The 14,605-nt window shown below is 33.8% G+C and overlaps 1 protein-coding gene across 2 annotated transcripts in view; it reads left to right on the forward strand.

Moving 5' to 3' along the window:
* Window positions 1-1,056: 1,056 nt before the first annotated feature.
* Window positions 1,057-14,605, forward strand: part of LOC127438699 (ligand-dependent corepressor-like) — a 59,506-nt gene continuing 45,957 nt past the window's right edge. For both annotated transcript variants that reach the window (XM_051694481.1, XM_051694482.1), the window contains exon 1: window positions 1,057-1,155. In XM_051694481.1, the coding sequence (XP_051550441.1) occupies window positions 1,059-1,155 (97 nt within the window). In that variant the 5' untranslated portion in view covers window positions 1,057-1,058. The remainder of the gene's footprint in view (window positions 1,156-14,605) is intronic.

Below are 14,605 nucleotides of genomic sequence, written 5' to 3' on the forward strand. Positions count from 1 at the left end.
TACCATTTGGAGTGAAAAAGAAGTATACCATCCTCGGGTAGCAAATAACTTAAACTGCTTCTGTTATTGTACAGTAACTCATTGCTATCACAAAAGGAAACCTGTGGTGCTGCAGCCAGAACAATAAAAGCTGTCCGCCACTCCATTTTCACATAACTAACACCTTGAACTTTACATTACCTTCTATACTGTGAGCATTAATGTTGTAATATTAGACATCTAAGGAATGCCTTAGGATGAAAGTTAGCTAATCGCTTTCACTCAATTCCCTCATAGCTTCATAAATGTGACACCTGATTGGCTGAACTGGTGTCCAAGGGACACCTGATTGGATGAGCAGCTGCAAGCCACCCATTCTGAACAACCTTTTTTAATTGAGTAAAGTCACTAACTAATTAAGCCACCTTCGTTTTAGAAAGCCCGAAACAATGGGGATTTTGCATGAGTTTGCAGAGCCTTACTGATTTTTATGATTATTATATGATATTTGATATAATCAGTCAGGTAATTAATCACTGAAATATTTGAGGTTATATTCATTTTAATGATTTATATATACAGTTTATATATATATATATATATATATATATATATATATATATAGTACATTAAATAGATAGAAGGCTATAAAATATTATAAAATATTATACATTTAATTTATTAATTATCCAATTTAATATGATATCAAGTATAATTTAATAATCATAATCAATGAAATATCTGATACAATATACAGTATAATTAATAATATAATTATGAATTATGTTACAATATAGTTTGTGTGTGTGTGTGTGTGTGTCTGTCTGTCTATCTGTCTATCTATTCTTCGTTATAGGCTGAATAATATTTGGAAATGGGAGGGACATGTCAGAAGTGCTGCAGCAGTGAAGACCCCCATCACTCGGTGTTATCCTCAATGAGAGAGAGAGAGAGAGAGAGAGAGAGAGAGAGAGAGAGAGAGAGAGAGAGAGAGAGAGAGAGAGAGGGGAGTACTGATGACGTCGACGCTGGGAAGCTCCCAGTTGAAGGTGCGCGCCCGCGGGAGGGGCCGATAGAAAATGGCGAGTCTGTGCAGAAGGCAGCAATGCACGATCGAGAGGCGCGGCTTTCGGCAGGAACTTGACTCGTGGCGGCATAAACTCATTCACTGTGTAGGTAAGCTCGTTTAACCTAACATGCAGAATGGTCCGGTACTGCTTCATATGTTGACTGAATGTTTATATTTAGCGAGCGAAGCGGCTTTTTTTTTTGTCTCGCAACGATTTTTTCTTAGCCGCTCACCACCCGCTGGACCTCATCCAAAAATCGCAGTTATGAGTTTAGTTACGCGGCCGTTAATTGGCAAACGTTGCGTATGAGGTGTATGTTTGTGTTTGTATTTCATTGTGCAATAGTTAGTTTTGTGGCCAAACATTCCATTAAGTTTTAATTTTTTAGGAAATTTTGGGCGATGTTTATTTATTGTAAGCAGGGCGTGTTACGTGTACAGAGGGAATTGTGCCTTGACCAATCAAACGCGTCCGTTTTGCCAGTGTGCGCGCTCCCTGCTTTATTGTAGGCTACTGTATTATTTGGGGTTGGGGGAGGGCCGTGCGCGTCCCCGCCCATGCTGCTGCGCGCGTTCCCTCCCCTCAAATCATAAGCGCTGGGGGAGCGCGCATTGCTGCAATGGAGAAATGTCAGAAAATAATTTTGTATTTTAGGGGAAGGTGGGGGGTTGACAAAGAAAATGACACTGCGCATATTGGATAGTTGTTATCGCGGCCTTGTCAAGGCAAGATTCTTTTTTCATCGTTCATTTTAATAGAATGTTTTTCTTTTTTTTGCGGAATATGGGCGCTGATATTTGAGTCTGTTTAGATTTTTTTTTTTTTTTTTTTTCGTAAGTCGAATGCTCGCTTTGAAGCAATGAGGCCAAGTCCACGCAAGAGTATCGTAAATGTCGAGCAAATAACGAAAATATCTCATTTGGTTTATGGAACACATGAGTTTAATTTCAATTTGTAATTTAGCCTACTTATTTTTGTTTCTCATTTCCAAAGATTGACAGCAAATGTTGGTTTCACGCCCCTCCCCCGTTAAATGTAATGTTTCATTAGCTTTGTTTAATCCCTTTAAATCGCCCTATCTGATGTTACTGGGGGAATTATCTATTGCAGGGGCGTAGATTTGTCTTGAATATTGGGGGGATGCAGCATGAAGCATTTACATGTTTCCATTGATCATGGTATAAATATTGTAATAATCAAAACGAGCAAGTACTATCCTCCCCCCCCCATGTTTCAATAGAAACATGTAAATGCTTCATGCTGCAACCCCCCCAATATTCAAGACAAATCTACGCCCTTGATCTATTAAGTCTCATCCCTAACGTTTCCTAGTTTTCAACCCTAGATTTGTTTTAATCTCCCTAGCTTCGGGCGTCTGTTAACTGCAGATTTTGTGTGAATGTTTTTCACTCTATCAACCACAACAATATAGATATTTCAAGGACAATCCCACAAAGTCTGTCTAATGCCGTATTTACATTGCTTAGGATATAACTATATGACAAAGTGAAACTGCAGATGTCGAATGAGAGCATATGTGGGTCTCTGTGGATGGCAAAGCTTTTATTGCGACCCTTGGTCTGCCATTGGTTTGATCAACGTGTCGAACAATTTGAATGCACTGCGACATATCATATATGATACTTGTGCTCAGAGATCTCTGTTTACTATGAAAAGGATTGTTTTTATTGTCAAAAGGGGACATGTGTCATTGAAACCTGCCTTTTGACTTTACTAATCCAATTTTGCTGTGAGGACAGTACTCCCATCTGTGTACCCAAGGCCTGTTTCAGGAAGTAACAAGGCATTGAGTTGGTGTTGGGTGTAGTAATGTTGGAGTCATTGCTCTTTTGTTATCCAAAAAATATTTTACAGTGAGCCTTTAACCTCGGAAATATCAGGCAATTTTAAAATTGTGCTTTACACAGTAAAAAAATGACTGTAATTTTAACGGTAAAAGACTGTAAAAATGCTACAGAAATAAAACGTTAATTGATTAACGAATATTAACCTGAAAATATACAGTAAAAAAATCATAATATATTTTAAAAGACTACAATACAGTAGTTTTTACAATAAAATGTAGTAAAAATTTAATTTTTTAGATGTAAAAAGTATGATTTTCCCATATAATTAATGATAAAATTTTAACAAGAGAGTACATGTACTTTTTACAGTAAATTATTTTTAAAATTACAGTAAAAAACAAACAAAAAAAGCAATAATCAGGTGTTCCCAGAATTCCCTGCGTGACCCATCATATTTCATCATATTTTCTGGAAATAGTTCTGATTCTTCTCATTGTTAATATCAGTTATGTACTATGGGGTGTTCTGTGTTATATCTGATGTAGTTTAGTTAATGTTTACTGCATTATTTAAATGTCATGTTTATTGATCATTGCTCCTGGAAGAGACACTATTGGTGAACTTCCTGTCATCATGTGCTCTTCTGTAATTACTAAGGTGATTAACAATATAAAGTAAAAAACAGATTTTTACAGTTTCAGAAGGTTAATATCAAGTTTATGACTTTTTTTTACTGTAAACTTAACAGATTTTTTATTTTTTTACTGTGCTAGTGTGGTCATGTAAATTACAACAGTTTTAAACTGTAAAATATAAATAATTCTGTAAAGTTGTTTACATTTTTACTGTATTTTTTACATAATTATGCTGGCAACCACAGCTACCAGTTTTTGTTTTTTTGTTGTTGTAAAAACAGTATTTTTTTTTTTTTAAACAGTGCAGGCCTGAAAAAGAAATGAACATTTCTAAAGTGAATATACATTTTTCGAGTTGAATTTTTCATCAGCTAGAAAGTGCTCTTTGTAAGTGCAATCTCAGTTAAATGATTTTACAATGCTTATCCAGAAATCCTAAATGACTGGAAATTCACAGGTTAAAACATGTGGAAACCCTGCTAAAAGTGCTTCTTTTATCTTGGGTTTGCAGATATTCTGTTATAGTTGACGATAAGAGATTAATTCTAAGCGTGTTTTGAGAAAATAAGAATTAGTTGGGCTCAAGTTCGCAGTGGATTCGTAATGGCAGCTAAGATTTTTGACTTTTTCACTCAGTCGAGAACACTCAAGGGATCACCATAAATCATTTCCTCAAACTTTCAAAGGTCAAAGTTTCAAAATCTGAACTCTTTTGTTAACATGCTCGCCTGTGTGCCAGTATTGCGAGTTAACACCAACATTTAGAACCAAGGATTTAATCGATGTTAGTTTGATGCTATATTTGTGCTATCAAAAATATCATATTTGTATTAATCTTTGTTTTTATATGTTGTCGAGATGCAGACTTACACTGAATCACTCCCTGTAGTGCATGAACGATTGTGTACATGGACTATAATGTTCAGTTATTGTTACACTGTAACAATGCTGTGGTTGCAAGAATAATTATGTAAAAAATACAGTAAAAATGTAAACAACTTTACAGAACAACCTGTACATTGTACTGTTTAAAACGGTTGTTTTTACAGAATATTGGACGCTGCATTGCCGTCATTTATATTATTAAATGATAAACTTAATATATTAAACTTCTGAAACTGTAAAAATCTGCTTTTTACTTTATAATATATTGTTAATCACTGTAAAAATTACAGAAGAGCACATGATGACAGGAAGTTCACCAATAGTGTCTCTTCCAGGAGCAATGATCAATAAACATATAGAGACAGTGCTCAGAGTCACTCACACATGACATTTAAATAATGCAGTAAACATTAACTAAACTACATCAGATATAACACAGAACACCCCAAAGTACATAACTGATATTAAAAATAAGAAGAAACAGAACTATTTCCAGAAAATATGATGAAATATGATGGGTCACGCAGGGAATTCTGGCAACGCCCGATTACCGTTTTTACTGTAATTTTTAACAATAATTTACTGTAAAAAATACATGTACACTCTTGTTAAACGTAATATAAATTTTAACCGTTAATTATATGGGAAAATCATACTTTTTACATCTAAAAAATTAAATTTTTACAACAGTTTACCATAAAACTACATGTATTATCTTTTTAAATATATTTAAAAAATGTAACGTATATTTTATTTTAACTACTCGTTAACCAATTTAGGTTTTTTAATTTATTTTTTTATGTAGCATTTTTACAGTCTATTACTGTTAAAATTACAGACATTTTTTACAGTGTAGGGTCTTTTTTCCCTGTGCGAATTACTGGGGCTGCACAATGAATTGAATAATAATCGAGATTACAATTACAGCTGCCACAATTATCCTATCGTGAAAAGTGTCAATTATAGCAGTCCGTGAAAGTCCATACATGTTGCTTCAAAACATTCTATTTAATTTTCTATTTAGTATATGTTTTTTTTATTTTTTTATTATTGGTTGATCATTTTAACCATCAAAGATGTGCCATTGCTCACTACTGTATATCATTTATTCAAATGAATTGTTATTTGAATAACAGTTTTTATGCTTCTAAGATGGCCAATGTGAATTTGACTGGTAAGGCAACTAGTCTTGATAGACGGATGTATACAATATCAAAAATGTAATTCGGGAACACAGTTCTCAGCCTTTTTTTTTTTTTTGGGATGTGTAGCCTATATAAAAAATATGAGGTAGTTGATTCATCCAAAATAAGGGTCATTACATAAATTATATATATATATATATATCTGTAAATCATCCCTATTTTTCTTCCTTGTCTGTAAAATTTAGTTTGATATGTGTAGATCCTTAATTTAGTTAAATAACCAATCGAGGTGAGGTGGCATTATTTTAATAGCCTTTGAAATGTGTTCATTTGTTGTTGTTTTAACCTCCTGTAAACAGTCCATATATTGACTGGGCACTGCAGTGCCAAATCTAAGGTCAGATATTTTGGCATTTCTGTCTCTTTTTGTGTGGATTGTTCGCCACACATTTGGTGTAATGCATGAGATTCACAAAAAAAAAAAAAAAAAAAAAACCTGAAGGTCAAAGTTGCTTGCTGTGAGAACTATTACCATCAGGAAAATGTCACTTTTGATTTTTATCTCTAGTCATCATCTACCTCCACCTCTCTCTTTGCATTGTTTTTCCTCTTTTCACCAAAGATTAGCAACAGTCTTGTGGGCAGTTTTGTTCCTTGCAACATCTTGCTCAAATATAATGCCTTTTTGGATATTCCTTTGACATTTTATCAATGTCAGTCCAACAGCTTTGAGTTAGATATCCCAGTCCTTTTACAAGTTCCTAACATGACGATTCATTCATAATAATACACATTGCTCTTTTGTGGTTTGAGAAGCTTTTTGGCACATATTGAGAATGACTTATTTTTCTTGCTTGAGCGTAAAACGTTTCTAGCAGTTCTTGAACATCCACCCCCAAGTGAAGAGGTTGTTAAGGTAGCGTCTGGAGCTATTTGACGACAGTTTCCAGCAGATTTAATTGGTATGTAGGCTGCAGGAAGGTGCATTGATTTAAGTTGCATACTTTTTGACCACAGCTGAAAATCAAAAGCATTTTAAATTGATAAGAATATGTCTGAATTGTATATGGATTTTCTTTCCGTTGAGAGATTGAGAATCTGCATACATCTTGTAAGTCTATAAAGGGGAAATTATAGATTCTTGTTGAATAGAATATTATAAAAGAAATTATTAAATGAACAAATAATGAAATAAATGCTATTTAAATTTGACTTAATATTTTATATCAAATATTTAACCTTCCACTGAAATATACAACAAGCGACGGAAGTCGGCTACCCTACCATTTTTTTTTTAAATGAACTAACCTAAAAATGTGTTTAGATGAAGATTACAAATTAAGTGTTAGTCATTTAAATAGTGTGCAATAATTCTTTAATGGTGCCTCTACGCAATCAGGGTTTAAAAAAACAAAAAAACTTTTTAATTCTTCCTTGTCATTTCAGAATGCAGGCTGGTTTGCATTACCTAGAGTTTACAGCTACTGTAGTACAAGCTTTCCACCACATTTACATTGAAGCTTTGAAGCAGTCAGTGTTGCACTAAACCATGTGAAATACTTTCAAAGTAGTCACACTATACTCCCACAGAGGATATACTTTTGGTTTTTCTGCCAGATTTTGCTCAAAGTCAAGAGTTGAGAACTCTCGCAGTGTTTAAATATGTCATGCTTTCGCGCCTAAGTATTTTGACATCTGGGAAGTCTGTCTCTGTTTCTCTCGTCTTATTCTGTCAAAGGGCATCTAGATTAAATCTGTAGTTTATCCCAGTTCTGACTTTAGCATTGGATCAATTCTTACAAATCCTGTTAGTTTTTTGTGTGTGTGTGTGTGTGTGTGTGTGTGGCCATATACACAGTGACTTTTGATTGTTAAGTTGGCCATTTGGTATGTTATTTACAATTAAATAAGCAAAATATGAAATAACATAAATTTTTGCTTAAAATAAATGCAAGAAATTAAGCTTTATTTCACATTTTACGCTAATTTAAAAAATTTTTTTTTTTTTTTTTTTTTTTTAATTTGGACACATTTGCTCATTTCAAGACTACTACAAATTAGGGCTGATTGACAGCCCTAATTTGTAGTATTCTTGAAATTAGCAAATGTGATTAAAATGTGAAAATCGAATTAATTGCATGACATGCCGATTAATCAAATTAATTGACAATTAATTACATACATCATTATTTGCTGAGAAAGCCCCCCCAATAATTCAAATATTTATAAATGTAATATATACAGTAATACGGATTGAAATTAAGTTTGAAATAAATTGCATTATCGTGGCAGATGAATAAAGCATTGATTAGACAGTACAAAAAGTGGCTTAAGAACTCAATATATTGTTTGGTGTATTTTCATATCATTGATCAAGCCTACAGTTTAGCAGTCTGTTTTGCATTGAGTTCGTCAATGTATCCAGTTCCCACAGGACGCGTTCTTGCTCTGTGTACATGTACGTGCCTCAGACGGACGCGTTTGGGGCACCTCACTGGTATTCAGTGTCATAACTGCCCATTTTTAGGACGCTGTGTCAAGTTAAAAGTAGTGGAAACTTTGAAAATCACGTCTCAAGATTCCTGTATTCTGTCGTGCTTCGCCTACCTGTTGTGCTTCCTCCTTAGTGAGCGCTTTTTATTTTGTGGTTGCGCTGCTGGTGAGGTTTGTTTTTCCATGCAGGGAATTCTGGGAATGCCCGATTATTGTTTTTGTTTTTCCACGCAGGGAATTCTTGGAATGCCTGACTAATGTTTTTTTTACTGTAATTTTATAATAATTTACTGTAAACAGTAAATGTACTCAATATTGCCCAACCAATATACCAATATATGTTGAGGATTCACAGTTTGGTACCCCCTTCAACCGAACAATTCCAGCTGTTGCATTTATAAAATGTAATATTTAAAAGTCTGGTTTTCCACCGTTGAAAGTTTCCCCTGAACTTGTATAGCAGAATACAGTGTAACACCACTGCTTATCTGTTTATCTTGACTCAGCAGTATTAATATAGTCAGCATTTGACTGATACTAAACAGTACTGATGTTTATTTAGCTATTTATTTTATTTTTATTTATTCTTTATTTAAATGATCAGCATTTGACTGATACTAAACAGTAATGATGTTTATTTAGCTATTTATTTTATTTTTTATTCTTTATTTTAATGGTCAGCATTTGACTGATACTAAACAGTAATATTGATGTTTATTTAGCTATTTATTTTATTTGTATTTATTCTTTATTTAAATGGTCAGCCATTTACTGATACTAAAGAGTACTGGTGTTTATTTAGCTATTTATTGTATTTTTATTTATTCTTTATTTTAATGGTCAGCCATTGACTGATACTAAACAGTACTGATGTTTATATAGCTATTTATTTTATTTTTAGTTATTCTTTATTTTCTCAGTGTTCATTTCTAGAATTTGTTGACAATGTATAATAATAATGTCAAATATCCTTTGATAAAAATATTTGTTTAAGAAAGCAGCCTTCTGAGTACCTTTGCATAGTCATATCGGTGCAAAATCTGTGAAAAATCCACATAGAAAAGGTCTGTTTTCATTCCAGCTCAAAAATTAAATATATCAGCCACCATATCAGTAATCGGTGAATTTTCCCCCTCTAAAATTGGTATCGGTCTCAAAAATCCCATATCGGTCGGGCTCTAATTTTTACCATTAATTATACAGGAAAATCATACATTTACATAAAAAAATGTCATTTTTACAACATTTTATTGTAAAAACTACTGTATTGTCTTTTAAAATATATTTTACATTTAATATTCGTTAATCAATTAACGTTTTATTTCTGTAGCATTTTTACAGTCTTTTATTATTAAAATTACAGACATTTTTTACAGTGTAGGAAAATCTGTACTTTTATTACCATATTTACGTGTCAGGGGACATGATTAATTGGTCTGCATGATACGTTTTTTTAACGCATGCGTTTTATATTTAATTAATCGAGCTAAATTAACGCATTAAATCAACAGCCCTACTAAAAATACATTTCAGTTCTTATAGTTTGTCCCCAAATTGCCAAACGATTGTAGATAAGCGAATCTGCCACATGGTTTCACTTGCTTTCTTTTTTCATTTTTTGTCTCCCTCTCATGTGATACAGTCATTAGCCATTTTTAGTGTTATGTCGATTTGGTATTTTGGATGTAATTTGCAAATAAATGTGGGTGAGTCACATGACCACATGTCCAGAAAATATCCTTGTCATATTTAAGCCTAATCGTACAATCAGTGAAAATGAAAGGCAGGATCAACTATCAAGGGAGTACCAGGACACTTTCTTGACAAGTTTCGTGAGAATCTCCTATTTGTGAAATGAAAAAACATTTCTTGCAAATGCAAATTAAGAAGTAAATGCAAGAAATCAAAGCTTTATTTTCTCATAAAAGATAACATTTAATTTTGGACACATTTGTTAGAACACATTTGTTAGATCTTGTCCCCAAAATGCCAAAAGATTCTAGAAAAGCTAGACCTTTGATTTGGTGAAGTGAGATGTTTGTGAGCAGGCATTTAACACAATAACTTGAGCTGAAACTTTTTTGCACTGAATCCCTGTAAATCAAAATGTGTCAAAATCTGCCTTATGGTTTAACTCGTGTGACACTGTGGTTTGTTTGCTATTAAACCCCCTGAACACTCGGCATGTCCGAAATATGTTTAGATTATGTGCTCGACACGGGATGTCCTAAAAGCAGCCTGCGGGGGGATTTTGAAGGAATTTGGTTCTTTAATGAAATTTTTTTTTCTGCTTCTAATGCCACTTTTCAAGAAAACATTGGAATGCTGATGCAGTTTATGTGTTTTATATTATATATATAGATATATATATATAATTATTTTTTATTTTATTTATTTATTTATTTTTTAGTGCAAAAGTGTGGCTAATAAATTTAAAATCATTATTCTAGTTTCCTAATTTTCAGGTCTTAATGTTTATTTTATGGTGGTACCATGTGAAGCCCTAGACTTGTAATGTTATACACAAATCACACACAAACACTGTTTGTTATTAGAATTTTTTGACATGCATTTCACATGCATTAATGTTATTTAAAAGCGTATTTTAGCATGGTTTTGTGGTCAGAAAACATTTTACAGCATTGTTATTGATTTTATAATACAGTTTCAGTAATAGTTCATTTTTAAATCCAATGTAAACAGAGGTTCCTAACTGTCTAAAATGCATGTTTTAAATGTTTTAAGTCCACTGTGTCAAGTCTTTTTATTTTCTCTCTTTTGCAGTCTCATGTTAATAGTGTCATGTGTTTGTAGAATGTAGTCATTTTGAGTTATGCAGACATTATTTCTGCAGTTCCGTACATTTAGTTCACGATTACGTGTTTGTTCACCCCTATATCTCAGACCAACATCCATGTGAATCCCAGCATGTGAATGATTCCTTTGTTCCCAAGCAGTAAAGAGCAGGAATCCATGTGAAAATCATATGATAAGAACAGCCCTCAGCCTGCTCGAATCTCATATCAATTACATCGCCCCCTCTCTTATGGAGATGATTTTATACTCTGATGATTATTGTCTTTAGGGTCTTTGTGCTATTAAACGAGGATTAATTGTGAATCCCAATGTGTAGCTCTTTTGTTCAGTAGCTGCCACTAATTAAAAATTCAAATAAAGCATTTTTTTTATTATTTGTAAAATCCAGAATTATTACAGAACTATTTATTCCTGTCACCTTGCATATTGCTGGTTAAAAAGAGAAAATGTTTTAGGATTTTTCAATATAATTGTTCTAACGCTTTACTATAAATATCATTTGGTGGAACGCATACCAATTGTTATCTCTTCAGTGGATTTATTACTTTTTGTCTCAATATTTCCAAAGCCAGAATAAATCTCATTAAAAACCATATAGCTTATGGTAATATTTCAGCAAATATAGGGAGCATGGAGTGATGTTATTTGCTAAAGTTGAGCTGGCGCTTTTGAATTTCAACCATGAAAAATCTTTATTCATAAATCATATGAGAAACACAAAACAATAGATGCATATATATATATATATTGCATTATGGTTAAAGTATGATATTTGCTCTATAGTCTAATAGTTTCTAGCTTAGCTCTGTTTAATTCTTTTGGGCATTATAGGGCAAAAAAGACGCACTGCATGGAAAATCTCTTAATTTTTCCACTAATTTGATGTTTGTTTGTTTTGTTTTTTGCATTTAGTGAACTGGTCTGTGTAACAAATATTTGCTAATCTTTATGATTTGACCATTGATTTGTCTGGAATGTGACCTGTAGGATTCAATAAAAAGCTCATTTTGTGGGAAAGAGTGTTTTTTTGGCACTTTTTGAACAGTATCACATCACATGCATTGTATGTTGATGAGAGAGATACAGTTTTCCTTTCACTCGTGTATTGTTGAATGATCACAGTGGGGTGCAATGGATACATGTTCTCTGATGTCTTTATAACATCAGAGGGATGTTATTTTTTATGGTGGTTCTGTTACTTTTTTCGTTTTTGCTTTCTTGTCCATCTTTAACATGAGTGATCCATAGATGAATAATGTTGCTTGGTTGCTTTTTTTTAATAAGTTTATAGAATGATAATAGTGCTGGGCGATATATCAAATTTTCACAATGAGTTTTCTGGCTACATAAAACATTAGCGACATTGTGAATACTGCAATGATTTTAATGCGCTTTTTATTTGGCCACTAATAGGGAATGGGAATCGTAAGAAGCCTCTTACAAAGCAAGATCGCTTCATATTTTAACAGAAATTATTTCTGCAAATGGTGCTTACACAAACTTTTTAATTATTTTATTCATTTATTAATGTTTTTTTTTATTTTTATTAAATGCCACTAATTACAACAAAACTCATAGTGTGTATCTTTAACCGAACTATTGTGTAGTTAACTACATCATTGACTCACCAAAAAGAACAGGCTGACAAGAGTCCATCGTAAAAGTCAAGCGCTGTTTTTGCACCGTTAGAGTCATTAGTTCGGGAATCAGGTTACACTTTTCACAATGTATGTCTCACATTGTAGATATTATTGCATATGTATATTCAAAAGAGCCACCTCATACGAGTTATTCATTCGGGAATCAGATTACACTTTTCGCAATGTATGTTTCATGCTGTAGATTCAAAAGAACTGGCTCATAAGAGTCATTGGTTCAGGAATCGGATTACACTGGTTGCACTGTGTTTCACATTGTAGATTCAAATGAACCAGTTCATTAGAGTCATTGGTTCGGGAATCAGATTACACTGGTCACACTGTATGTTTCACGCTGTAGATTCAAAAGAATTGGCTCATAAGGGTCATTGATTCAGGTATCGGATTGCACTGGTCGCAATGTATGTTTCACATTGTAGATTCAAAAGAACCAGTTCATAAGAGTCATTGATTCAGGAATCGGATTACACTGGTCGCACTGTATGTTTCACAAAGTATATTCAAATGAACCAGCTTATAAGAGTCATTGATTCGGGAATCGGATTACACTGGTCGCACTGTATGTTTCACAAACTATATTCAAATTAACCAGCTTATAAGAGTCATTGGTTTGGGAATCACATTACACTGGTCGCAATGTATGTTTCACACTGTAGATTCAAAAGAACTGGCTCATAAAAGTCATTTATTTGGGAATTGAGCTACACTGGTCTGCTGATTTAATAACAATATTGCAGTAGCGCTGAGAGGAACTGCAGGAAAAACTGTCAGTGTTTTTTAGCACAGTGTTGTGCCCGAATTATCAAAAAAATACATGTTCGAGGACTGGTAATGAAACTTGGTTCCCAAACATAGCCATTAAGTTTCCTAAAGTCTGTGTTATTAGGCTAGTTTTTTTGTTTTGTTTTGTTTTTTTGCTTTGGATAGAAGCATCTGCCAAATGTATAAAAGTACATGTATGTTCAGGTCTTTTCCGTGAATTACATTTAAACAGTCCGCTTTAGTAAATTGATTGAAAACTATGATCAGAATCAGAAGAATGCGTTTGCATCATCACTGATAAAATGTTTCCCCTTGGCATTTTAACATATATTAAAACATTTTAGTATCAATTTATTTGTTGGTACTATGTATTTTTATAATGTGTATAACAGGAAAATATAAAATATCATTCTTCCATATGCTCATTGTGTAAAACATCATGGAAAACATGCCTTGATTATTTTTAAATAGATTTTTACTACTTGCAGTATAGGTTAAAATGATGGTTCCTAAAAAAGCCAACTTAGAACTGTAAATTAGTGTTCGGAGTTAAAGCGTTAACGCATGTGATTAATTAAAAAAGTTTAAGGTGTAACTTTTTCTTAATCGTGATTAACACGTTTACTGTTAATACAACATTAACCAACACTTCTTGGGAGGGCGGAACCTTTGTAATGTGTCCGCCCGGAGGCATTCCACTGACGGATACACCACAAACACACACAACAGCGCTTCCTTGAAATAATGGAGATGGAGAAAGGAACTCTTAACACTATTTTATGTACAAAAGAGCCTAGATGGGACCTATATAAGGTGCGTTTTAATTACCACAGAAGCACGTCAAGTCTTAACTATCTCCAAAACGCGGGGGCCTGGGTAGCTCAGTGGTAAAAGACGCTAGTTCAAATCCCAGGGCGTGTTGAGTGACTCCAGCCAGGTCCCCTAAGCAACCAAATTGGCCCGGTTGCTAGGGAGGGTAGAGTCACATGGGGTAACCTCCTCGTGGTCACCATAATGTGGTTCATTCTCGGTGGGGCATGTGGTGAGTTGAGTGTAGTTGCCGTGGTGGATGGCGTGAAGCCTCCACACACGCTATGTCTCCGTGGCAACACGCTCAACAAGCCACGTGATAAGATGCATTAGTTGACGGTCTCAGACGCGGAGGCAACTGGGATTTGTCCTCCACCACCCAGACTGAGGCAAACCACTACACGACCACAAGGACTTAAAAGCACATTGGGAATTGGGCATTCCAAATTGGGGGAAAAAGGGGAAAAATAAAAAATAAAAAAATATCACCAAAACGCAGAATGAGACATTTTTGTCTGCAAGCGTGGAGTTCAAAGTGGCGTT

This window comes from Myxocyprinus asiaticus, chromosome 50 (genome assembly GCF_019703515.2).
Source record: "Myxocyprinus asiaticus isolate MX2 ecotype Aquarium Trade chromosome 50, UBuf_Myxa_2, whole genome shotgun sequence".
In the NCBI taxonomy this organism is placed as follows: domain Eukaryota; kingdom Metazoa; phylum Chordata; class Actinopteri; order Cypriniformes; family Catostomidae; genus Myxocyprinus; species Myxocyprinus asiaticus.